General features: G+C 31.1%; 1 protein-coding gene across 1 annotated transcript in view; it reads right to left on the reverse strand.

Moving 5' to 3' along the window:
• Positions 1-25,301, reverse strand: part of LOC148307999 (uncharacterized) — a 135,575-nt gene that overhangs the window by 66,896 nt on the left and 43,378 nt on the right. The window contains exons 2-3 of the mRNA XM_088262446.1: positions 13,564-14,830; positions 6,824-6,929 (exon numbers count right to left, since the gene is read on the reverse strand). Of these exons, the coding sequence (XP_088118572.1) occupies positions 6,824-6,929; positions 13,564-14,575 (1,118 nt within the window). The 5' untranslated portion in view covers positions 14,576-14,830. The remainder of the gene's footprint in view (positions 1-6,823; positions 6,930-13,563; positions 14,831-25,301) is intronic.

A 25,301-nucleotide genomic window follows, 5' to 3' on the forward strand; every position in this document is an offset into this window, starting at 1 on the left:
TTATTTTATAAAGTTCATATTAGTAGTATTTATTTTAGAGTACAACAAAATTATTTGTATACATTTTAGTTAGTCAAATAAATCAAATTATAAAAAATGTGAAAATTTGTAACCAAAATATTGTTTTACTTTAAAGTAGGTCAATTAATTCATGAGTTTATATGAAGTGTTACAAAGTTACAAAGTTGATGCCGAGGCCATTTGTCAAATTGCCTGAAAGTGTTAATGTGCTTTATTTAGTGAGTCCAACCTACCCTCTTAAACGGTGAAAAGGGAAAACATAAGACCCGAAGTGATATGTCAGCACCCATATCACATGATCCTCAATTGTGCTATTTCAGGAGTGAGCGCACGTTTTCAAAAACGTGACCGGCTGAAATAATTAGCGAAGATTAATTAAAAACTTTATGGAAAATGTTTTTTTTTAATTTTCAAGATTCTTTTAACTTTTAAACTAGCTGTATCTTGCATCACGTTACTTTTTTCACGTTGTTCAGACATGTTTAATTTCACAATGCTTGTATATATGCTATGTCTTAACAACTGTCAATGAGCATGCTCTCCGCCATAAGCATTGGTGTTACTTTCAGCAAATGGTGCTGCCATTGGGGCCAAGCAAACTTTTTTTCTTTAGAATCACGTTTTTACTTATCGTAGGTATATAAGTATAAGACAGATAAAGACAGATAATGCAAATATAAACAATAAATATTATAATAATATAATAAAACCCTTATCCGCACCCCAATGGTGCATAGGGCACTGCGTCACATAAACGCAGTGTTATCTTGATCGTTTACACATGAAGGAAAGGTGATCAGCCCTCCGCTTCAGGTACCAGTCCAGGGTAATATTGAATAAATATGACAGTGAAAAAATCACTTATATTTATTTTACCCCCCTTGGGAATCGAACCCGGGACCTCCAGAACGGTAGCCGAGTGTGCTGACCATTACACTACGGAGGCGGACAATAATAACAATTATAATAATTATAAATAAATTTAATTTACTATTATTATCTTTAAAGCAACACTCGTCTGATAAAAGTATACAAATACGAGAGTTTTTGGATAATTCTTAGTATGTTGAATAATTCAGAAATAATGAAAGCTAATCAAATTGAATCACAGTGTATAAAATGATCACTACTACTACCATCACGCCATTTCCCATCCACACATCTAGTCATACATGCCCTCCGATTACGCAGACTTTTGACACCACCAGATTTTAGGTTCTGATCTGATCGTGCCAAGTCTTTTTATGAACATGGTATAGACAATCCATAAATCCATAAGCATTTCATACATCATCCACAACTTCTTCTTCTTTATTGATATATTAATAGACCCCCGCAATGAGTTCAAATTCAATTTATGTTAAACAAAAGATTTTAAAATATTTACAACATTGTCTTAATTTGTATGTTTGAAATTAATTATTTAAAGATAAGATGCTTTATGCTGCGCTACGGATACTCGTGTATAGAGCATCATATTAAATTAAAATTAGAGTGGATAAAAAATCTGATTCGAAAGACCAAATTTAATTGGCCGTGGCCTTTGGCCTTTGACCTACTACACTCGGGTAATTATAAGAAAATGGATTTTCAGAACTGATCTTATAGCTAAAAATATATTATTCCAGTAAAAACATATTGAATAATGAACAGTAGAGTAGATATAATTGATTTAATGCTTTATACAACTTTTGCTTTAAACTCTGCAAATTGCCGATTGAATGGAGCGATATTTAAGAAAAGACTTGTTTGAACCCATTTTCTGATCCTGCAAATCTATATTCCCTCGGGATCTTTTATCCTGTGTAACTAAAGTGATTTTACGATAGGGATTCGAGAGTTATTTCATTAGAATTTAAAACATTACTATAAACCCAACTGAGTCTTTAGTTTTAATAAGTTATTCAAATAAATTATTTTCTGAAATAAACAAAAAATATTACGGTAGTAAACGCACTGATTTATATTTATAATGGTCAACGCGTTTGGTCCTGGGTTCGATTCCCAGGGGGGTTCAAATAAATGTAAGTGATTTTTTTACTGTAATATTTATTCTATACTACCCTGGACTGGTACCTGAAGTGGAGGGCTGATCACCTTTCTTTCATTTGTAAACGATCAAGATAATACTGCGTTTATATGATGCAGTGCACTATGCACCATTGGGGTGCGGATAAGGGTTTTTATTATTATCATAAGTTTATCTCAGCTTTACAGCAGAGATAGGCGTGTTTAACTCGTAGAATCTGAATAAATTGAACCTGTTATTAGCTGGGGGATAGGTTAAACCTTTACTGAATTAATTACAGCATACAGGACATTATTTATACGGTCCCATGAGGAGGTCACAGTGGAGAGCAAACCATGGAAGGCGTTCTCAACAAACCGCTATCCTCAGGTCACGGCCGAGTCACTTATTAGGGTTGCTGGCTATTTACACAGGGGATGTATAACACAAGGACCTACATGAGTACACAAACTTCAGTTTATTCTATGGCTATTATTCTCTGGGTTTTAATATATCAATTAATAGCAAACAATATATTTTCGATTCTTGAATGTTTTCCGCAGATACTTTGTGGCACATTTTATAAACTTTATAAAATTAATTAATTTTGTTTTAACCACTTGTTTATTAACACAATTTAACCTACCAGTTTCAACAAGAACCTTGTCATCATCGGGGTATATTTAATTCTCAAGCATTAAAAACATAAAAATACTCTCACCAAAAACTTCCACACACTCATTAAAAAATCCAAAATTTTACGGAGTGTTTTTGGTCAGATTATTTTAATGTTTTTAATGCTTTAGAATTAAATATACCCTGATGATGACAAGGTTCTTGTCGAAACCGGTAGGTTAAATTGTATTAATGAACAAGTGGTTAAAACGAAGTTAATTAATTTTATAAAAAAAAATATTTTCGCGTTAATTTTTTCTGATTGAAAAAAAGTATGCCAGTAATGAAGCACATTATCTATACTCACGATAAATTAGAAACTTATACCACTTAAAAACTTTTCAAAGAAAAGCATTTTATGATACTTTTTTCTTTGAATATTTTTTTTATTTACTTATTTCTACCACAGATGCTGCCAAAGGAGTAGTATACAGTAGTAAGATGTTTTCAGTTGAAGCATAAATATAACTTCGGACATTTAAGGTTAACATTTTACGTGAGTTCCAAAAATTTAATTGTAAGGTAGAATTGTGTATGTTAATAAATGCATAAAATGATTTCATTAATTGATTCAGCAGTCACTTTGTGGTAAAATCTATTCATTTTTAATATTTTTTTTACTTAGTGAATACCAATATTTCGTTTAAAAATGATACGGAATGCATCAAAACACATGTCACAGCAGATTTTAAGAGATATTGGTTTTTACTAAGTAAAACATTAATTAAGAATGCATAAAATGATCACTAAAAGTAGCATAATAGAAGTCGTAAGCCTTGTTAATTCACTGAATTCCATATTTTTTTGATCTATGTTGAGATATCAATAAAAAAATCTTAAAATAAACCCATCGGGGAAATATTTTTTTCCCCACCCTATACAATTAAGGGGTGGAGGGTTGATCAAACCAATTGGAATTTAGATCTGTCCTTCTCACGGCTGGGTGAACCAGAATGTGGAGTACAAAACACTCCTTTTACAACACGGATTCATCAATGTTCACTCAGTAAATTAATCGGGTCGTTTCGTTTTTAATTGAGAGTAGAATTTAAAAATTAGCATTAAAACCCCTTTAATTCCATGACCTACTTTATACATACGAGTAAATTTGAACATATAGCAGACGAGTATATTTGTCCGCCTACGTAATATAATGGTAAACACGCTCGGCTACCGTACTCGAGGTCCCATATTCGATAACGAGGGGGTGGTCAAATAATTATAAGTTATTTTTATTAAATATTACCCTGGACCAATTTTTATTTAATATTACCCTGGACTGGTACCAAGCGCGAAGGCTTATCTTTCCGTTTTATGTTAACAAGATAACACTGCGTTTATATGATGCAGTGCTTTATGCGAATTGGGTGCGGATTTGAAGAAGATATTTGAACTTCAATATTAAAAATAAATGTTCCTTCATTCGCCTCAAAAAAAAATTTATTACGTAAAATACATTATTTTGTATTTTAAAAGCATTCATAACTTTATTGTTTAGTAATAAAACGCTTTTTTATAATTTATTGTGTAATTCCACTTAAAAGCTCTACTTCACGTCTTCCGGTTACGAAATAACCATTTTCTTATCTAGAGAGATTTCAAACTTTTGGATCAATCTCTGTTTTATCGTTATATTATATTTTATGTTTATTTATTTATTATTATTAATGTTTATTTATTTTAAACTTACATATTTATTTATCATATTTTATTGTTTTTTTTTAACTAGATGTACCCATCTACGCGTTGCTATGTATGACATTGTTGAATTTAAAAAAAATATATATATATATATTGCACACTTTTATAATTTGTTTAATTTCACAAGGTATTTTTTACTTAAATTTTTATTAATATAGATCTATCATTTTACTACAGTGACACTCTTACGAAAACCCCTGGATTAGTGCCAAAAGATCGAAAGAATGAATATTCATTTCTGGCATTAACGAATTTTAAAAAAAGGTTTTCAGTTATGGATTTATTAAGCTTTTGACTTATTATTGTTCTTTTAAATAGCCGATTTAAACCGGCGTTAACTTTAAGTCAACTTTATGATCATATTTTATATTACCAAACGAATCTAATGAATGAAAATCAACGGTTAATCGTCGACAGGCAAAGGAATTTTAATACAAAGTTGCCATACAGTTGAAATTAGAATAAAAAGTAAATAAAGCCTTGGTCGGGGATCGTAATGAATTAAAAATTGATGAAATTAACGATCGTTCTCTACTCCACCAGTTAAAATATTGAGCTGTTATGACCCGTTTTTTGCCAAAAATTGAGAAAAGCGTAATAAATTTTACGTTTATCGTTTTATTAGGATTTTTAGTACGGGAGAAATCTGTTTCACTTACTCAACTTGTAAAATCGTAGAGTTTCATAAATTATTTGTCTTGAATTTTTGTGAGAGACTCTTTTCCGAGGAAAAGTACTAATCTATTGAAAGCTGTCCCACCGCATTCCCAGATCTGATACAGAAGCATCTAGGCTTTTCGACAGATCTGTTTTTGCAAAGCAATTTTTTTTAAAACTAATTTGCGAAATTTATTGAAAATGTGAATCAACATTAATGCGTCTTTTTCTTTTCCCTTCTTATAGATCCTTGGATCTGTTTGTTCTATTATCCATCTCTTGTGATGTAGACTGCCAGCTGTCACGCCATCGCTTCGGAAGTCTTTCAGGAGGTCTTCTTCCATCTGAGTTTCTTGAATAGCACTTCGAACCAATCTATTTTTTGCATTCTATTGACATGGGCATTCCAGAACCGTCTTTTTATGTCTTCTCCATCTGACTTTATCCTCCGTACTACAAATTTTTCGAAATTCCGTGTTCCTTATTTGGTCTCTTAACGTGTTTCCGGTTATGCACCTCAAAATCTACTTATTTGTCGCTCATTTTGAATATTTTATTTGTTACTAACAAAAGGATTTTTGAAGTGATTTTTTTTTAGTTTTGGTAGGGTATTTCACCTAGATCTGTCGTAAAAGAAAAACGCTTTTCCCAGAATTCGAAACCGGGAGTGGATAAGTTTAAAAAAAAATCTACAATATTAAATACTCGACAGTGAAAAATTATTGGCAATATATTCAGTGTGTCCAAACACTTGTTCAAAAATTTTGTTTTTTCCACTTATTTGTTTTTTTTTTTAATTTTGACATCTCAATATATGTAGATGAAGAAGAATATGGAAAAAGGGTCTCCTTTAAATAAAAGCTTTTTTAATCCAAGAAAGACACCTCTAGTAAACTCATATGTTCAGTGTCATGAGATCAATGATAAATGTAATAGTTTAATTAAAATTTTAATTGGCGTAATTGTCAATCATAGGTGGAAAAATTGTAGGTTAATGTTGCACGTGTATAAAGATAAAATGGTCACTTAACCAGTCTATGACAAGTCATAATCTCTATAAATACTCAAAATTCCATATTCTGCTTTATCTATTTATGCCATAATATTTTTATTACATTTTTATTTTATGTATTAATTTTAAATCAAACTCAGATTTTTGAGTCTACTAAGTTGTATTTTATTAACAAAAACACAAAAAAAAATTATATTGTGACAATTGTTTCGCCTTGTTAGGGCATTATCAAACGAACGTGAAGATCGTAGTCCATTTGATCGAAGTCCATTTGATCTTCACATTCGTTTGATAATGCCCTAACAAGGCGAAACAATTGTCACAATATAATTTTTTATGTGTTTTTGTTAATAAAATAAAACTTAGTAGACTCAAAAATCTGTGTTTGATTTAAAATTAATACATAAATAAAATGGAGTTCTACAAATTAAACGCCAAATCAATAAATACATTTTTATTCTTAAGCGTTTCGTTAGATAAAATGTTATTTTACTTTTGTTTCAAATTCACATTTGTTCATTTTAATGATCATATTTACTCATCATATGTGTGCAAAATACATCAATAAAAAATAAAATACTAACTTTTTGTATTCCGCTTTAAAATATAATTTAATCTTTTGAAAAAATACCACGAAATATAATTAACTCGAATTGAATTTCAGGGACTCCTGTCTTTTCGTTTTTTTCAAGGGTGGATTAAATTAAAAGTTCCTTAAATTAAACGAATACTTTGAGATGTTTTCTTACCTTAAGCCGCAGGCGAGGATGAGTGACAGCAGTAAGGGTACCAGGGTCGCAAAGCAGGCAAGGAACAGTGTCTGGAGGTCCGTGAAGCCTGCAAACAGGGAGAAAACTTGGGGGGCGTTAGCAGTTCCACCTTTGACCTTTCAAGAGAGATAAGATAAGAGGGGATGTCAATATTGCGAAACTCTCAAATGCGAATCCTTTTTCTCATACAAATACAAAGTTTTTTTTTGCTCTAAGAAGAGCAAAAAATTCATAAATGCTGAAAGAAAATATGATTCAAAGGCATGATCTAGGCGACATTCTCCATGATAGAAGGACCTACAATCTGAGGATGAACATACAATAAGAGCAGAACCCTACAGTCTACAAAGACTATAAGTTGAGATGGACCCAGGAAGAAGCAAATTGCTAACTATTGTACTAATTAATATTGATAGCTTCTAATATATGGTATATCGTACATGAAAGCTAGTGATTACTTACCTCATATCCGTTAACAAAACTTGGAACCATTAATACGTCCCTATCTTCCACTATTATGTCAAAAGGGTTGACAAAGTGATAATGAAACTATTTAAATATTCAAAGGGTAGTCCCCGCCTAACCCACAAATTGAGAATTGTGTGATAATTAATATATGAGTACAAAACACTCATGTATACTTTGCTTATACGCATGTAAACATTAATAATATGTGATAATATTATATTGTTTCTCATTTTATCGCTTCTAAGTTTTGTGTTGTATTTGTTTCACATAATGGTTAGTTAATAATTATTTTGGATGTTTAAGAATGGGCGAAATGGTGAACGTTATACAGAGTATGAAGCGATCACTTCAGCCAGACAATGCCAGAACGTATCCATTGTGAATGCCAGAATTCCGTATTACCTTCGTTTCGAAAGAAGCTTCATGGCTATTACACTATTACTATTACCCGGGTGTGATATTTCAATTAAATTTTTAGGGTACTTTGAGGTGGACAAAACAATTATGTGGACGTTAAGAGTCTCTATGGGGATTGTTGAAATATTTAAGGGAAGCCATAAAATCAGGTTCATGATTAAATTAGAACTTCTATCCCCAGTCAAAAGCCTAATAAAGAAAAATTGTTTTTTTTTGCAAATAATTTTACTATACAATATATTTTTTGCTTGAAAATTAAAATCTTAATAAAACCTAATTTTTCATTAAAATAATTATCTTTAAATATATTTTCGATTTTAGTTAATGATTTGTTTTGGTAATATTTACATAACTAAATAACGAACTAACCATCACGCCCTTCCCAAAGAAGGAAAGGTGATCAGCCCTACGCTTCAGATACCAGTCCAGGGTAATTTGAATAACTATTAGAGGAAAAAAATCGCTTATATTTATTTGAACCCCTCCTGGGAATCGAACCCGGGACCTCCAGGACGGTATCCGAGCATGCTGACCATTACACTACGGAGGCGAAGAAAATAATTAAAATGTTATCATCGACATTTTTAATGACGGCATTGAGTAATAAAATAAAATAATTCCATTTTCATTAATTCCAATTTGAGCGGTTTCCTTCATGCTACCAGTTAGCGACCCACAAAATGTTAAAAGTCTCAAATTAAAAGTTGGGAAATTTTATGATCCGAATTGCGTATTCAGAAAAACAACCCTTAAAGTTATTCGCGGGACGTGAAGCCGTAAAGCAGATCTGTCATATAAAATGGATGTTTCTTGAGAAATGTCAAATTTGATGCCATTCAAAGACATCCACATCCCATTCAAAGACATTCCTCTATCCAGTACAATGAAAATCCCTATAAGCGTTTCTTCGCAAAACTGTTTAAGAAATGCCGAGCTCGAGGATATGATAAATTTCATTAAATTTTACTTACATTTTGAGTGTGGCCAAATATACAAATCGCTCACTCCTTTCAACAACGTCATATATCAAAAATCGTCAATTTTCAGTTCTGCATGTTTTTGGAATGCGTTGAAAATGTACTATATCCCAGCAAAAGCGGCATATTTTTAACATTACATAACGTATTTACCCGCTACAGCATTTTCTACGCTTTTTTTGCATTTTCAAGAAAAGTTATTGTTTAATTATTCTTTTAATTGAACTAAATATTTTTCAAATGGAGAAAAAAACCTTCAGGTTTTAAGTAAAAAACGCTGTTGCATAGTAAAAAATTCACTAAGTGGCTTGATATTGATTTTTAATACATTTTATTATATTCTTACACTTTAAAAATAATCTCCTAAAAAATCTAGTTTTTTGAAATATGACGTTGTTGAATCCTTTCACTCCTGTGAGCGAAATTTGTTTTTTTTCTTTGGATTTATTTTTACATATTTACATCTTAACATAGATGAAGAAAAGTATGGAAGTCTAGGTATTACCAGGGCTTAAGATCTGTCATAAAGCTGAGATAAACGTCATCGATAAAATTAATAAAAGTGTATTGAGATGGTTTGGACATGCAGAAAAAAATAATGAGGAAAGATGAACGAAAAATGAGCGAAATGTAGTAAGAAATAAGAGCAGAGGAAGACCCAGGAAAACTAAACATAATCGGAAATATCAAATATTTGAAATTTAAAAAATAATCATGGCGGGTATGTATGAGGAGATTTACGAATATGGAAGAGGCAAAAGTTGTTGACAAAGACAGATTGTTGTGGCATTCTCTCTGCTTACCCCTATGGGAAGCGGCATTATAGAAAATTTATTAGTTATTTAAATATTACCAAATTAAACTCTTACCCAAGTATTCTCTCTACCTATCCTTGCGGGGAAGCGGTTTGATAGTTAGTTAGTTAGTTAGGCAAGGGGGTCTACGGAAAATAAAAACAAATGTCAAATGGTGTTCCGAGCGAAAAACTTGAATATACCACAGTTTGAGAAACTGTGGTTAGAAACATTTTTTTTTGTTGACAGTATGTTTTTTTTCTCAAAAAAGTCATCTGAAATATTACAATAAATATATTATTTATTGATTCGGCATTAACTTTGTGGAATAACGTGTTGATTTTTTTTAAATTAAACAGTTGAATATACCACTTAATAAATTTTATTTATGTATCCGACTAGTTTAGAAAACTTACAGATGTTTTCATTTTCTGGTAAAAATTAATTAGTTTGTAAATTTTACCAGAAGATGAAAACATGTGTAAGTTTTCGAAACTAGTATATATAAATAAAACTCATTAAATGGTGTATTCAAGTTTTTATTTTTTTTTTAAAACAATTAATAACAAGTGATTTCTTTGAAAACATCAAAGCATTGCTTCAATTTTTCCGAAGTTTATTCCAAAAATTCAAAGAGTTGGATATAAAAAGGAGTTGTTATCTCATACAAACACAACGCTGAACTATGAACTTTTTTAACACCTCATTTACGTTTATTACAGACACGGTAGTCTATCTCTTGGGTATATGCAGGAATTTTGAAATATTTTAGCCCGAGTGAACAAACGCTCAAGGATTTTATAACGTAATTTTTTTCCCATACTCAAAATTTATTTGGAAAAAAGCTCTCGTAATCCAATTTTGTACCCTGTCTTGCTTTATATAACTTTTTCGATCATCGTAAGAAAATAATGCAAGGTCGAAATAAGCATTTTCGACAAAATTAATAAAGGTGTGTTGAGATGGTTTGGACATGTGGAACAATCAAGATAGATCAAAAAACAAATTTATGAGGCGAATCTAGATGGAAATAGGAGCAGAAGAAAACTGACGAAAACTTGGCACGATCAATTATTTCGGATCAACTTGGAACAGTACCGAGGTGTTTGCAACAGTGTTTGCAAAGGCAGATAGGTGTGGCGTTCTATTCTCTCTGCATAACCCTACGGGAGAGTGGCGTGATGGTTATTTAATTAGTTATGTTGACAGTAGACAGACACGGAACAGTGCCAAGGTGTTTGCAACACTGTTAGCAAACTCAGATTGGCATGGCATTCTATTCTATCTGCCTATCCCTACGGGAAACCGGAGTGACGGTTAGTCAATAAGTTAGTTATATATGTTGACAGCAGAAAGATACAGACCAGTGCCAAAGTATTAGCAAATACAGAATGGATTTGGCGTTCTATTCTCTCTGCCTACCTCTACGGGAAAGTAAAGTGATGGTTATTTAATTATTTACACACGATAAGGACGTGGCACTCAACTCAATAGCAGACAATCATAAGATATAATACCGCGTTATGTTATTGAATTACCGGGCCCATAGAAATAACGTACCGGAAGGATGTTCCGGTTGCAGCGGGCTCGTCCCCCTGGCGCCATCGCTCCCCAGCACACCCTTCCAACCCTCCCCCAGCTATTAATGCGAGACTTCCGCCTTCCGCCTTCGCTATCTGCCAACTTTCTCAATATATAATTCTTCCGTGGTCTTCGAGACATTTTACCCCATAGAAAACATTTCAACTGCTTTTTAATAACATCTTTTAGAATGAAAGTCTTTCGTAGGTTATTCAGTGTTAATATTACAGCATTGAGACTTATTTTTCTATCAAAAATTCAAAGTTCTTGCTATTAATCTTTCTAAATGTGAGAAGATTGATATTTTAAAAGTTTTTCACAAAAGCATAGTAATCACTTACGTTTATGACTGAAATTACAGGTATAAATCAACCCAACTTATTTGTTTGTTGCTTTCTAAGGAAAAATATAGGATATGCCTGCAGCTTTCATATTTAATGTTTAAAAGTTTATTTTGTTTTTAATAGGTTTATAGTAGATCTATTTAAGGGATAATTTTGTATTTAAGGGGTGATTTTCCAAAAAGGAAAATTGATTGGGCATTAACTTTGTGGAAAAAAAATACCGTGGTAGACGATTTCGTATTTTTGGGATATGAAATTACTAGGGATTGAAAGATTGATAAATTATAAAATGGTAAAACGGAGTGAATGGTGCACTAAAATCAGCTAAAGCAACAACGAAAAAACCTTTCAGCGAAAGCTAAACTGGCTGTACGCGACCAGTCCTGGTGCCAATCCTAATGTTTGAACGTGAACCCTGAAGATGGAAAATAGAAGGATGAAATCAGACGGTTTATAGACGAATGTACGATGAAATGATGTATGATAGATAATAGAAGGGTGAAAAAATGCAAAGCTGAGATAAGCAAAATCGATAAAATAACAGTAAAACAAATTTATGAGGAAAATAAAGATGAAAATAGGAGCAGGAGAACACCTCGGAAAACTATGTAGACGTGATCAAGTATTTCAATTACTTGGGCGTGGTAAGGTCAAGAGTCGGAATAATCGGTGGGTATGAACGAGGAGATGCATGAATGTGGAAGAGGCGAAGATTTTTTTTGTAATGACATAGTGGGGTAGATTATAGGAATATAAAACAGGATATCAAAAAAAACATAATTTTTAAAAATTGGTTTGGAATTTACTCTATTCAAAAAATCAATTCATTGTAACCAACAAAACATAATTTAAATTGGGTTTCACTTAAAGATGTCTTTCAAATCAATAAAAATATCATGTAAACTAATAAATAAATATCGTCTCTCCCAATAAATTTTCGTGAAAGCTTTGAAACGTTCCGGGAAAATTGTAACGAAATAGGTTTCAAGAGTTTTCTGTAAAGGTTTTGATTTTATTGTATTTCATCGATAAAATGACAGAAAGTAAATTTAAGGGTAAGTATTTCTTAGAATTTTTCAAAATACACTAATAATTCTAGCATCAATCAAATAAAACGTATGGATACTAGATATACAATATCGAAAACTTTATTTTTTGTTAAATAAATGCCAACAATCTCTTTAAATCTAGAATATTTTATAATATTTTATTGCGTGTAAAAGATTTATTGAACTCTCTTTCTTTACTGTTACAAAGTATCATTTTTTTCCATAATATATGCTGAGACCCAAAAATAAATAAACAGGTTGAAAGATTTATAAATTCAAAATATTATTTATGAAATCATAGTATTTGCTTACATATTTATGGTATATATAAAAACAAAAAAAAACCTTTATGGTCATAACTTGTACGTGTGTATACAAAATAATACAATAAACACTATCAAGTTTAACTAATGGTTACAATTTATTACGAAAAAGAAAAACAGGACAAAAGTTTAAAAAATTAGAAAATTTAAGGAAAATGATATAACATAAAATAAAAAGCGATCAAATTAAAACACTTTTTTTTCAAAACAACGTCAATAAAACAATATTCAGAGTGTGAAAGAAAGAGTCTGCCTCTGCAGTGTAGTGTTTAGCATGTTTGACTACTGAGCTTGATGTCCCGGGTACCCAGGATCCCCAGGGAGTAAAAATGAATAACAATGAACATTACCCTGGACTTGCGCGGGTATCACCTTGTCTTCATGTAAGTACCGATTAAGATAACACTGCTTCTGTATGAAGCAGTGCCCATTTGCACCATTGGGTGCGGAAAAGGGAAAGAGAAGATGCAATTTAAAATTTTTATAAATTTTGAATCTCCTCAAAAATTAATTCATACGCCGAACTCCCCATCAAACATATGTCGTGTAAACCGCTAAGTGGTAAATCAACGAGGTAGTTGAATAATGAATCCATTAGTTTACTAAGTCTCAATGTACAAGAAAAATTCACTGTCATTCATCTAATGTAAAATTAAAAACAGAAACACATTCTTTCGAATAATGGGTTATAAAGCTACATAGCCAAAGGGAGAATTAAATTATTTTAGTTTATTGATATTATAAATTATAAAATAGTAAAACTAACTTGATTCCGGTGCATCGTTCTCCAAGAAGAATCCAGTTCTGTTTATATGAGTAGCATATCCCGTCGCATTTCTATTCCCGAAATCTCCCAGGTTGTTCCCATTCTTGCTGATCTCCACCAGCTCCACATAATCTTCCACCAGTCCCGGTTTGGCTTCTGCCTCCTCAGAAGTCAGCAGTCCAGTCGTGTGATTGGTTCTCGGATCGACAGTCAGGGATTGGGTCCTCGGAACGGGCCACGCAGATTTCGGCGGAACAAATGGCTTCCGCGTTTGCGTTTCTGCTGCATCTTTATTGACGGATTTACCAGTGAAGTTTTCTAGAGGCAGTCCGATAAGAAATTCAAATTTGGGTTCATCAGCACCTTGGGTTTCTTTGTCTGTTAAATCTGTTCGGTATTCGGTGCCGAAATCTTTCTTTTGGTCGCTCGAACCACCAGATTGGAATATATCCGAGAGGGTTTCATCTCTGTCCCTTTCTGCGTCGAGGATGCCTTCTTCTACTGGGCTGTTGCCTAGAGAAGTGGCATTTACTTGTTTTTCAAAATCACCATTTGAATACTCTTTTCCTTTGCTTTGGAAGAAGGTATCGGATGGTTCTTGAAAAGGAAGAGTGTCAGAATTGTCGTTGACATTTATCTCTCTGTTCGTCTCAATGCCAACTATATCCTCTTCAAACGGAGGAGCCTCGTCGATATCCGGACTTTCGTAGGACTCGTCTTCTAGCTCCACAACTTTATCCTCGATTGGCGGCACGTTTGACTTGGCACTTAAATCGGAAACTGAGGTTTCGCGCGATCTTTCCGAATTCAGAATGCCTTCCTCGACCGGGTTGGCGGCTGAAACTAAAGAAGGGGACCACTGTCGGGTTGTATTTAAAGGAGAATGTGGTACGATTTCTGAAGAGTCATTGTGTCGTGACCCGCCACTGGTGTGGCCCGCCGCGGAGAGCATTACCACGCAAGAAAGTAAGTATAAACTTGAGGCGTCCATTGCTGCTCTTTGCGATCTCATCAATTTGTAAATCGCGATATCGAAATTATCATTTCAAAATTTACCTATACTTGTTTCTCTTTTGACGCGTCGTTCTCGAAGATTGAAAATCCATTTTACTTTCTCATAAAACAAGTATTTAGTATGTTGCGACTTCCGCCTACTTAAGACTTCTTAAATATTGTGTCTTTCTAGGTTATATTTATCTTGATTTCATTCGTAAGGTAGAATAAGCGAACCAAGTTTTTCCTTAGTTGATATTTTTCCGGTAGTCATCTGAAACAAGAAAGACAAAATTGTTAATTAATCCCAACTGTTTTTTATCCACCACGGTGATTTTCATAACATAAAAATAAAATCTTTGAGTTTAACGTTTATTTTTATTCATTTAAAGCATTTACTTTGTGGTTACTCATTTTTACTTTTTTTGTACAAGTATGAGTTATGTTAATATAAATTTTATATATTAATAGCATTGTTAACTTTGTGGTATGGTAATAAAACATTCTCCTTATCATTCATCGTTCACTTCACGCAATATCACTTTAAAACATTAATTCATGACTACTTACCTAGTCTACGTTTGACTGATGATGGAATGGTTATTCTGAAATCGGTAGTCATAAAGTAGTGTTTTAAAGTGGTATTACACAAAGTGAACTATGAATGATAAGGAGACTGTTATGTTAGGCTACAACTACTCATCGAGACATTTTTTTCCGGTTTCGAGGCTGTTTCTTTGTCCAAAAATCCTAAACCTTGCATGCTGGTGTAGTGATTACCCCGACGAAGAGACGGGTACGTCTCAATCTCGTAGACGAAAATCTCGGTTAGTGGTTATTAACCAATATTACTGACATTTTTGCAAAACAAAATATGACATGTATAATTTTACGACAGAAATAAAATTGAACGCAGAATACAGAAATAGGGTGACATCGACTCAATAAAGTTCCGGTTCTGTGTTCTATGACAGGGCTATAAGATCAGTATTGGACTAAAAGCTATCGGTCGTTGCACCATAAAAGCTTATTGTCCAAACACTCGTAGCATTAATCATATCCACCCTGACTGCAGACAAGAGACTAGTTTTATTTTATCTCAAAATAAATCATATTTTGTTATCTTCCTTCAACACGATTCAGTCTTTTCTATCCGTATATACAATTTCGTTCTACGACCACGTTTTTTTGCGGCGTTTATGTTTTCAAATAATAATTTTATTCAATAATAAGAACTAAATAAATTATTAATTTGATTTGATGAAATTAACATTAATTTGTGATATTCCTATTTTTTTTTCAAAAAAATAATTAAATTAAATTAATTTTTTATAGTTACAATATAATATTATCATTTACTCTATGTTTTCCTTTTAACAAATCTTAATATTAGTTACAATATTCCTATAAATAAAGACAGCTCTTGTGTTTGGAGAGGGACTGAAACTCTTTGTTTATTGTTTATACCTTTGAATGATAAAACAGTTTATTTTTATTCTTGTTTTTTTTTTTTTTATTTTTTAATTACAAAAGTCTTATTTTTTAAACACATTTCTGGTAAAAAATTATAAAATTTTGACATCTCAACAAAGATAAAAAAAAATATAAATTTTTGGGTATTACAAAAAGGCTTATTTATAGACTGGTTAAGTGATCACATTGCAGACGTGTCAGTCACCATTCTACCTATGATTAACAGAGCCACACTACAATTTTTTTTTTACACTTTTACAAATATTATAAATCTCATGATGCTTTATGTTTGAATGTACAAGGATTATGACACACCTAAAAATGTTACAAATATTTTTTTACAAAAAATTTCGTTGAAAACTCATTGAACATAGTTTTATGTAAATAGTTTACCCACGCATAGGCTTTTTATATTTACAATTTTTTTTGTATTTTAAATATAAATTATTGAATGCATGTGCCTTGAAATAGTGAAAAATTAAATGTTTACATTTAAATAAATAAAATAAAAACAAACAAAATACGGAAAAAATAGAAATTCATAAAAAAAATTATGAACTAAGTTCTGAATATTATAGAAAATATGAAACAAAGTGAATTAACATTTAAAAGCTTTCAATATCCCTGTCATTGCTAATCTAAATAAAAAAAAGTTTCTAAAACCATCAGAAAAAATAAGCCACAAAGATTCGTTTGTTTTAAATCCCAAAAGGTAGACTTTGTCGTTCGGGAGAAAGTTTGAATTTTAGATAATATGTATACCACAATTCTGAAGTTAATTCAAATTTGTTAACATTCATAGAACAAAGAGATGAAAAACGCTGAAATACATCAAACAAAATTAAATACATTCATATTATGATTGGTCAAAGGAATTTTGACTATTTTGCAATAAAGTTTTAAAACCTACCCACATTGTCTATAAAATTATTAATTGCATGATTATTACACGAGGGTAGATACGGAAAAGATAATTGCTTACGATATTTTATGGTCTGATTTAAGTGATCACTTTATACGCTGTAACATTCCTTATTCTATCTACGGTAAAATACTTTTCCCAAACTTAGGAAGTTGTTTTAATGCTTCAATTGATACCTTCTTTCACATGCTAGTCCTAAGTAACATCTATGGTTGAGTTTCGTAAGTTTTTGAGTAAGCAGAGACCTTAATGAATTGTTTGTAAGATTCCTCCCGAATTAATTTACATGTGAACATTTTTGAATACAGATTTAGACGCACTCAAAATATTGTCAAATTGTCGAATCGAATGACTAGTCAAAATGTTAGTTTAATAAATTTAAAAACTACAATTTAGGCTTATTGCAACATTAAAGACGACGTAAATAAAGAATTCTTTTCTTCTTCTTTTTTATTTTATGTATTAAATGTTAAATCAAACACTGATTTTTTGAGTCTACTAAGTTGTATTTTAAATTGTTTAGTTAAAAGACATTTGTTTAAAAATGTCATGCTTAGGCGAAACGATTGCCTGAAAAAAATGTGATTTTTAAAACAATAAAATACAACTTAGTAGACTCAAAAAATCTCTACAACATTTTGAGTGTGTCCAAATACTTGTTCACAAAATCTGGATTATCTCTAATTACAGGAGTTATTTTCTTATTATTTTTTGACATGATTTAATCCAGGATTCGGACCTCACATACTAATAAAATACTTTCTGCCCAATAAAAAGCTTCTTTTCATCTCACCAATAGATGTCTCTAGTGAAGTCCTAGTGATTCAAGAATAATGTTTTAAAATCGGTTCATATATATAGAACAAGAATTTGAGTAGTGTGGTTGTCTATAATTGGTAGAATTGGTGAATGTTACACGTGTATATAATCACTTCCCAGCCTATCACGGTCGTCAGCCCCGTAAATGCCAAGACTTCCATATTCTTCTTCATCTTTGTTGAGATGTCGAAAAATAATACAAAAAAATCTCTGTTTGATCAAACATACATTAAAATGGAGTTCTACAAATCGAACGTCAAATCTTTGAATTAATTACATTTTTAGAAGTTATTTGAGTGTCCTTAGAAATATATGGATAGTGATTTGGTTCTTCGTGCCATATCTCTCCATCTCATCCACTTAGCCCTCCCCCCTGCTGATTCCCAGATTGAACATGGCTCGGATAATAAGATGTCAAGTCATTTGATTTCTCGCCAGACAAAAAAAATCGACAATACCGAAATATAGCAGTGCACACGATTTTAAATATGTCAAGCTAGAGAGAATTGTGGATCTTCGGTTCTAAATGCATGTGGGTTGATCATCAAAATATAGAACTATACAAAATATTACACATTTACATGTTTACCTATCGCTCACTCCTTTTAACAACGTCATTTATCAAAAAACTTGATTTTTCAGGAGATCGTTTTTAATGTTTAAAAATATAATAATATTTATTAAAAATAAATATCAAGCCACTTATTGAACATTTTACTGTGCAACAGATCTTTTTAGGTAAAACTTGAATGTTTTTTCACCATTTAAAAAATAATTAAACAATACCTTTTCTTCAAAATGCAAAAACAACACTTTTATGTTCTGTAGCGGGTAAATATTAATTTCATTAATTGATTCGGCAGTCACTTTGTGGTAAAATCTATCCATTTTTAATAAATGTTTTACTTAGTAAATACCACTATTTCTTAAAATTTACTGTTACACGTGTTTCGATGCATTCCGCATACGGTGTTTGAAAATGATGCGGAATGCATCAAAACACGTGTCACAGTAGATTTTAAGAAATAGTGGTATTTACTAAGTAAAACATTTATTAAAAAATGGATAGATTTTACCACAAAGTGACTGCGGGTAAATATTAAGCTAAAAATATGGCGCTTTTGCTGGGATATAGTACATTTTCTGGACAATTCGAAACTATGCACAACTCAAGGACACTTTACGATTTACAGTATGAAATTATTATTTTTTACATAAATATATTAAATACAATTATTTAAAAAATTTATAAACATATATGTATAGCATAATAAAACATTAAGATTTTTTACAAATAGTTAAAAAAAATAAACATAAAAATGTAGTAACTATCCTGACGAAGAGACAGGTACGTCTCGAAACTGGTGGATAACAATCTCATTGTGTGATTTTATACTCATATTATTGAAATTTTGTAAAAATAATTACATTATTTCATTAATTGATTCGTCTATCCTTTTGTGGTAATAGCGTTAGATTTTTTATTTCAATTTTACCTGGTGAATTACACATTTCATTCAATTCACCGTTATACGATATTTTAAAATGATATTGAATACATTGAAGCACGTATCATAAAAGTTTTCAATATATTATTGTATTAACTAAAAAAAATCTTAGGAAAAAAATTAATTATTTTCTCATATTATTTTTTGACATCTCATCAAAGATGAAGCAGAATATGGAAGTCTGGGCATTTACGGGGCTGACGACCGTCATAGGCTGGTTTAAGTGATCACTTTACACACGTGTAACATTCACCAATTCTACCCATTATTGACAACCACACTACTCAAATTCTTGGAAGTTCTATATATATATGAACCAATTTAAAAACCTTGTTCATGAATCACTAGAACTTCACTAGAGACATCTATTGGTGAGATGTAAAGAAGCTTTTTACTAAGCAGAAACTCTTATATTAGTATTTGGACATACTCAAAATGTTGTAAATTATTTTTTCAATGTGTAATACTAAATATTTTGAGATCAAAATGAGGATGTTCCATTAACTAGCCCTATTTTAAGATTCGTTGAATGGTAATGAAAACTGAAATTGGAAAATCCAAACGTTTTTATCACAACTCTTTACGTTAATCGACGTTTTTACAGACATTGGATAATTTTCTTTAAGTAAGTGCTTCGGTTTTCAAGTTTCAGTACCCTATTAAAGGAAAAGAAGAAAAGCTCCTTTGATGAAAATTTATAAAGCTTTAATTCATTGCATTTTATCCATCCTACGAAAACATCTTTTCTTTAATATAAACATCGAATATGTGTTATGAGTAACAAGTTAATTTTTTTAAATAAAATCTTCTCAACATTTATTTATTTCATCATATACCCATTTAATTACAAATAAAAAAATTACAATAATCTGCTCTCACTGAGATTTCACGTGCAGAGAGCACATTTTAGAAAATGTATTTATAAAGTTATTTATTGTTACGTATTTATTTTAAAACATATAACATACATAAGAGTAAAGTATTTAATATTCCCGATAAATTTGTTTAACTGTTCTTTCCACACTCATTCGATCCATATGCCTAAATTATCTCAACTCACCATTCTATTATGGATAACGCTCATTGTATTTATTTATTAATTTATTTATTCTTTATGTATGGAAAAGATATATGTACATTGACGGGCTTATGCTAAAAAGCAATTTCTCCTTTAATCACCAAAAACAGACAAGTGATATTGATCAAAACGTTTAATACCATATATCAGAGAATAGATAGTACTTGAACATTAAAAAATAACATAAATTACAAATTGACATTAAAAAATATAAATTACAAAAGATGATAATAAAGAGGGCAAAGGAAAAAGGGAGCTTAGGAAAGTTGTATTGTTTCTTGAATGTTTTTCGCAGATACTTCGTGGCACATTTTATAAACCTTATAAAATAAAGCAACTTTGTGGTAACCACTTTTTATTGGTACACTTTTTCCAACCGGTTTTGACAAGAACTTTGTCATCCTCGGGGTTTATGTACTAATTCTAAAACATTGAAATACTCATAGTTAGGTGGAACTACTCATGGTTATGTTCTAAAACATTGAAATACTCATGGTTATGTTCTAAAACATTGAAATACTCATCGCCTTACATTGTTTCCTTATTTTACCATTCGAACGTCTATCATGCATCGTTTTGTCGCACATTAACCAAAACATATCAGTTTAATGCTTATTTAAAATCTATAATTATGACAATTAGCGAACGTATCTACCTATAATTTAAATTTATATATGGTAACAAACATTTGAAATCTGTTCAATATATCGAGAGATAAATAATAAAGATCTGACAGATAATGTAGTCCTCAAATACACCTACGAGCGATACATAAATCAGAATATGTTGTCCAATATTGTAATCGCAAAATCAAGCTTGATTTGTGAATCCATTTGATATATTTGACAGATTTATATTACCCGCGTGTACGGAATGGCCATCAGTTATATCGGAAAATGAAATAAAAATTGTACCAAAAAAATGTGACATGAGATCGAAATGTATTTAAACCGTGACATTTCAATTCATTGGTCGTCCTTTTTTATTGCTCTGGCTTTTACTCTTTTCCATCAAAATGTACTACTTACTTATTTAGAAATTTAACAGAACATTAACGTAGATACATTTGCAATAGTGAATAACAAGTAAAACAGGTAATTGTAACATTCCAATTACAAAATTTTACAAATCGCTCACTCCTTTCAATAACGTCATACATCAAAATCGTCAATTTTCAGTTGTGCATATTTTCAGAATGCCCAGAAAATGTACTTTAATATATCCCAGCAAAAGCGGCATATTTTTAACTTAATATTTACCCGCTATAGGGCAGAAAGTGTTGTTTTTGCATTTTGAAGAAAAGGTAGTGTTTAATTTATTTTTTAGTAAACTAAATATTTTTCAAATGGAGAAAAAACATTCTGGTTTTACCGTAAAAGATCTGTTTCACTGTAAAAAGTTTAATGAATGGCTTGATATTTATTTTTAATACATTTCATTTTATTTTTAAACTTTAAAAACGAACACCTGAAAAATTATGTTTTTTGATATTTGACGTTGTTGAAAGGAGTAAGCAAAATGTTAAATAAGTTAAAAGTAAACAGCAAGAATAAAATATAACAAAAGTTAATAAAATTAATAGGCAGACTTAATTAAGAGCTAAAGTAAAAATAATAATAAAAAATTAAAACATAAACAGTTATAAGATGTACAAGTTGAAAAGAGCAAAAAAGTAATAATAAGTGCTATAAGGCAACAGCAAAAAAAAACAGTAGACACATAAAACAAAAACATACGCGACAGATACGTAGCTATTCATATATTGATATGTAGTATCAATATAATGATGATACGTAGCATCAATAGATAAATATCTCCTATGTGAACAAACCCAGCGATGTAAACAAAAATTTGGACACACTTAAAGTACTGTCAAATATCTCATCTTATCAGGGATATGTAACTTTTTTTTTTAAATATTTTTAATGTGTCCAATTTCTTCTAAAATAAATAACTACTGAAAACAAAATTTTGAAAATATATTATGATTATTTTTTCAGTCGACCTAGTATGTAAAATAATTCAGGAAGAATCTAACATACATTTAATAAGGTCTTTTATGTCTTCTGTCAATCAAAAAACTTATCGAGTTTAACTAAAGATGGTGCGGAAGAAGTAGCAATGTGCAAGAAGGTGTCGATTGAAGCAAAAATATAACTTCCGAAATTTGAGTAGTGTGGTTGTCAATTATGGGAGAATGGTGAATGTTACCCTTGTATAAAGTGATCACTTACCCGCCTATGACAGTCATTAGCCCAGTAAATACCCAGACTTCCATGTCCTACTTCATCTTTGTTGAAATGTCAAAAAATAGTACGAAATAATTTAGTCATACTCACTCTCTAAATTGGCTTTTGATGTAATTATCAATGTCTGTTATGGTCTGGTATCAATTATATTGAGATATCTATACTTTTATTCAATATTTTTTTTAGCTGTACCAGGCTTTATGTTTATGTGGTTCAGTCAGGTAAAATAGATAAGAAAAAAGATCACTCACTTCTAAAATATAACATCACAATCCTTGGGAAGCAATGAAAATATTATAAATCTATAAAACAACGAAGCAATAAAATAAAGATATGCTAAGTGACTGACTTCCATATTCCTCTTTATTTTTAAGGCGTCTAATTTTTTTAATTAAAAATTGGTGAAAACATAAGAGTATTAAAATTTAAAAGTTGTTTTCAGGCATCTCCTTATATGTAAAGTAATTCTGGAATAATTACATACATTTCCTAACGGTCTCTGCTAATTGAAAAACTAAAATTGAGATATCAACAAAAAAAATTATAAATTATTTAAAACTACATCAACAACTACACCATAACGCTGTTTTTCTGCAGGGGTAGGCAGAGAGGATGGAACGCCATACTCTACTGTCCTGACATACAATCGGAGCTTCCTTCACATCCACACATCAAGTAATACATGCCCTCCAAATACGTGGACTTTTGACACCACTAGATTTAGGTTTTGATTGATCTAGTCAAGCCAAGCCTTTTTTGGCCAATATACTTTCTTTATCATTCTCTCCTTATCCATTCGCTCCACCGACTGGGTTTTCTAATAACGTTCATACACCATGACAATGAAATCGTTTCCTCTTACGGAATATGCCGTGTGAATATGATCCCCATTAACAATGGATTGCACTCGGCTGCATTCCGTATGCAGCTGGGTAATCCAATCTCACTCCATCTAGCGAGCCACGTGATCCGGATGCCTTGCAACGGCCATATAATCCGTGTCAAGTTTAGAGAACAAATTGATTTGCACTCGTTCGTTCTGCATTAAAGATTGACTTAGATCAAATTTCAATTTTAAATAACAATAAAATATTACGTATACAAGAGAGAATATTATACGGTTTTTGAAAATGATACGGAATGCATTGGATCACGTGTCGGAATAGATTTTTTAATTAATGGTATTTACCAAGTTAAACTTAAATTTTAAATATTTTATAACTATACTTCTTACCCTCATCTGCACCAGATTCAACATTTTTTATAATTTATTTCTTTAAATAGCTTATATTACACTAATATAAACTATAATTTCCATTTTATTTTTGACATCTCATCAAAGATGAAAAAGAATATGGAAGTCTGGGCATTTACAGGCAAATTCTTGGAAGCTCTATATATATATGAACCAAGTTAGAAATATTGTTCTTATTATTACTCTTATTTTATATAATTTTCAATGTTTTTATCAAATGCGCCTGAAACTGTAAAAAGGTATTTTAAAACCGTACGCTGACAAAAAGTATTGAATAATAGTACTGTTATGTAAAAAAAAAATCACAATTTTTTTCAGCTTAAGGCCATTTTCCAAAATTGATAGTTATTTTGTTGTTAAAAATACGATTTTGAGACTCTTTTTGATAAATAATAAAAGTTTAATAATTGACATCGCATTAAGTCTTAAAATGACACCCTTATACAAATAGTATAAAAAAATTCACCCTAACACACATACTATAAGCCTTCTTAGTATAAACTATTAAGGCAGAAGAAAGGAATTCCATCAAATGAACTAAGATACGTATATAAAAACCATCCTTCACATATAGTTTTTGTTTCAGAATCTAATCAAGCTTTCACTAAAGACATCAATATGTCTCCCACTCTCTTTGTGAAATTTGTCGTATTGTCCACACGAGAGGAAATTTATAGATTCTTTGCGGAGAAAGGGTCCTAAGGGTTAAAATCATCCATACATGACGTAATTTAATGTGCGTTATTTGTCAAACTGTGGCAGATACATTTCATTGTGATATTCAAGAAATTGATAACTCTTACGCCATTTATATTAAGAGGAAACATTCCCTTTTCACAACATTTTGAGTGTGTCCAAATACTTGTTAACAAATCTGGATTATCTCCAATTGTAGTTATTTTTCACATTATTTAATGACATCTCATCGAAGATTATAATCATGTGTGTGATTATAATCCAGGATAAACATACTAATATAAGAGTTTCTGCTCAATAAAAAGCTTATTTTCATCTCACCAATAGATGTCTCTACTGAAGTTCTAGTGATTCAAGAACAACGTTTCAAAATTGGTTCATACATATAGAACTTCCAAGAATTTGAGTAGCGTGGTTGTCAAAAATGGGTAGAATTGGTGAATCTTACACGTGTGTAAAGTGATCACCTCAACCAGTGTATGACGGTCATCAGCCCCGTATTCTTCTTCATTTTTGATGAGATGTCAAAAATTAATATTCCTTTTTTATTTCAATTTGACATAGTAGATATCGACTGTTCTTAAAATCCATTGTTATACGAGTTTCGATGCATTTCACATCATTTTTAAACAGCGTAGGTAAAGTTTAGTCTTAATTATAGAGTTGTGCAAAACGATGTATGATAAATATTTGAATGGCGTTATATCAACACACCTTTATTGTTGAAATCAATAAAGGCGTGTTG

Source organism: Brachycentrus maculatus, unplaced genomic scaffold (assembly GCF_059751285.1).
Source record: "Brachycentrus maculatus isolate JH-2025_06_01 unplaced genomic scaffold, ASM5975128v1 h1tg000180l, whole genome shotgun sequence".
Taxonomy (NCBI): domain Eukaryota; kingdom Metazoa; phylum Arthropoda; class Insecta; order Trichoptera; family Brachycentridae; genus Brachycentrus; species Brachycentrus maculatus.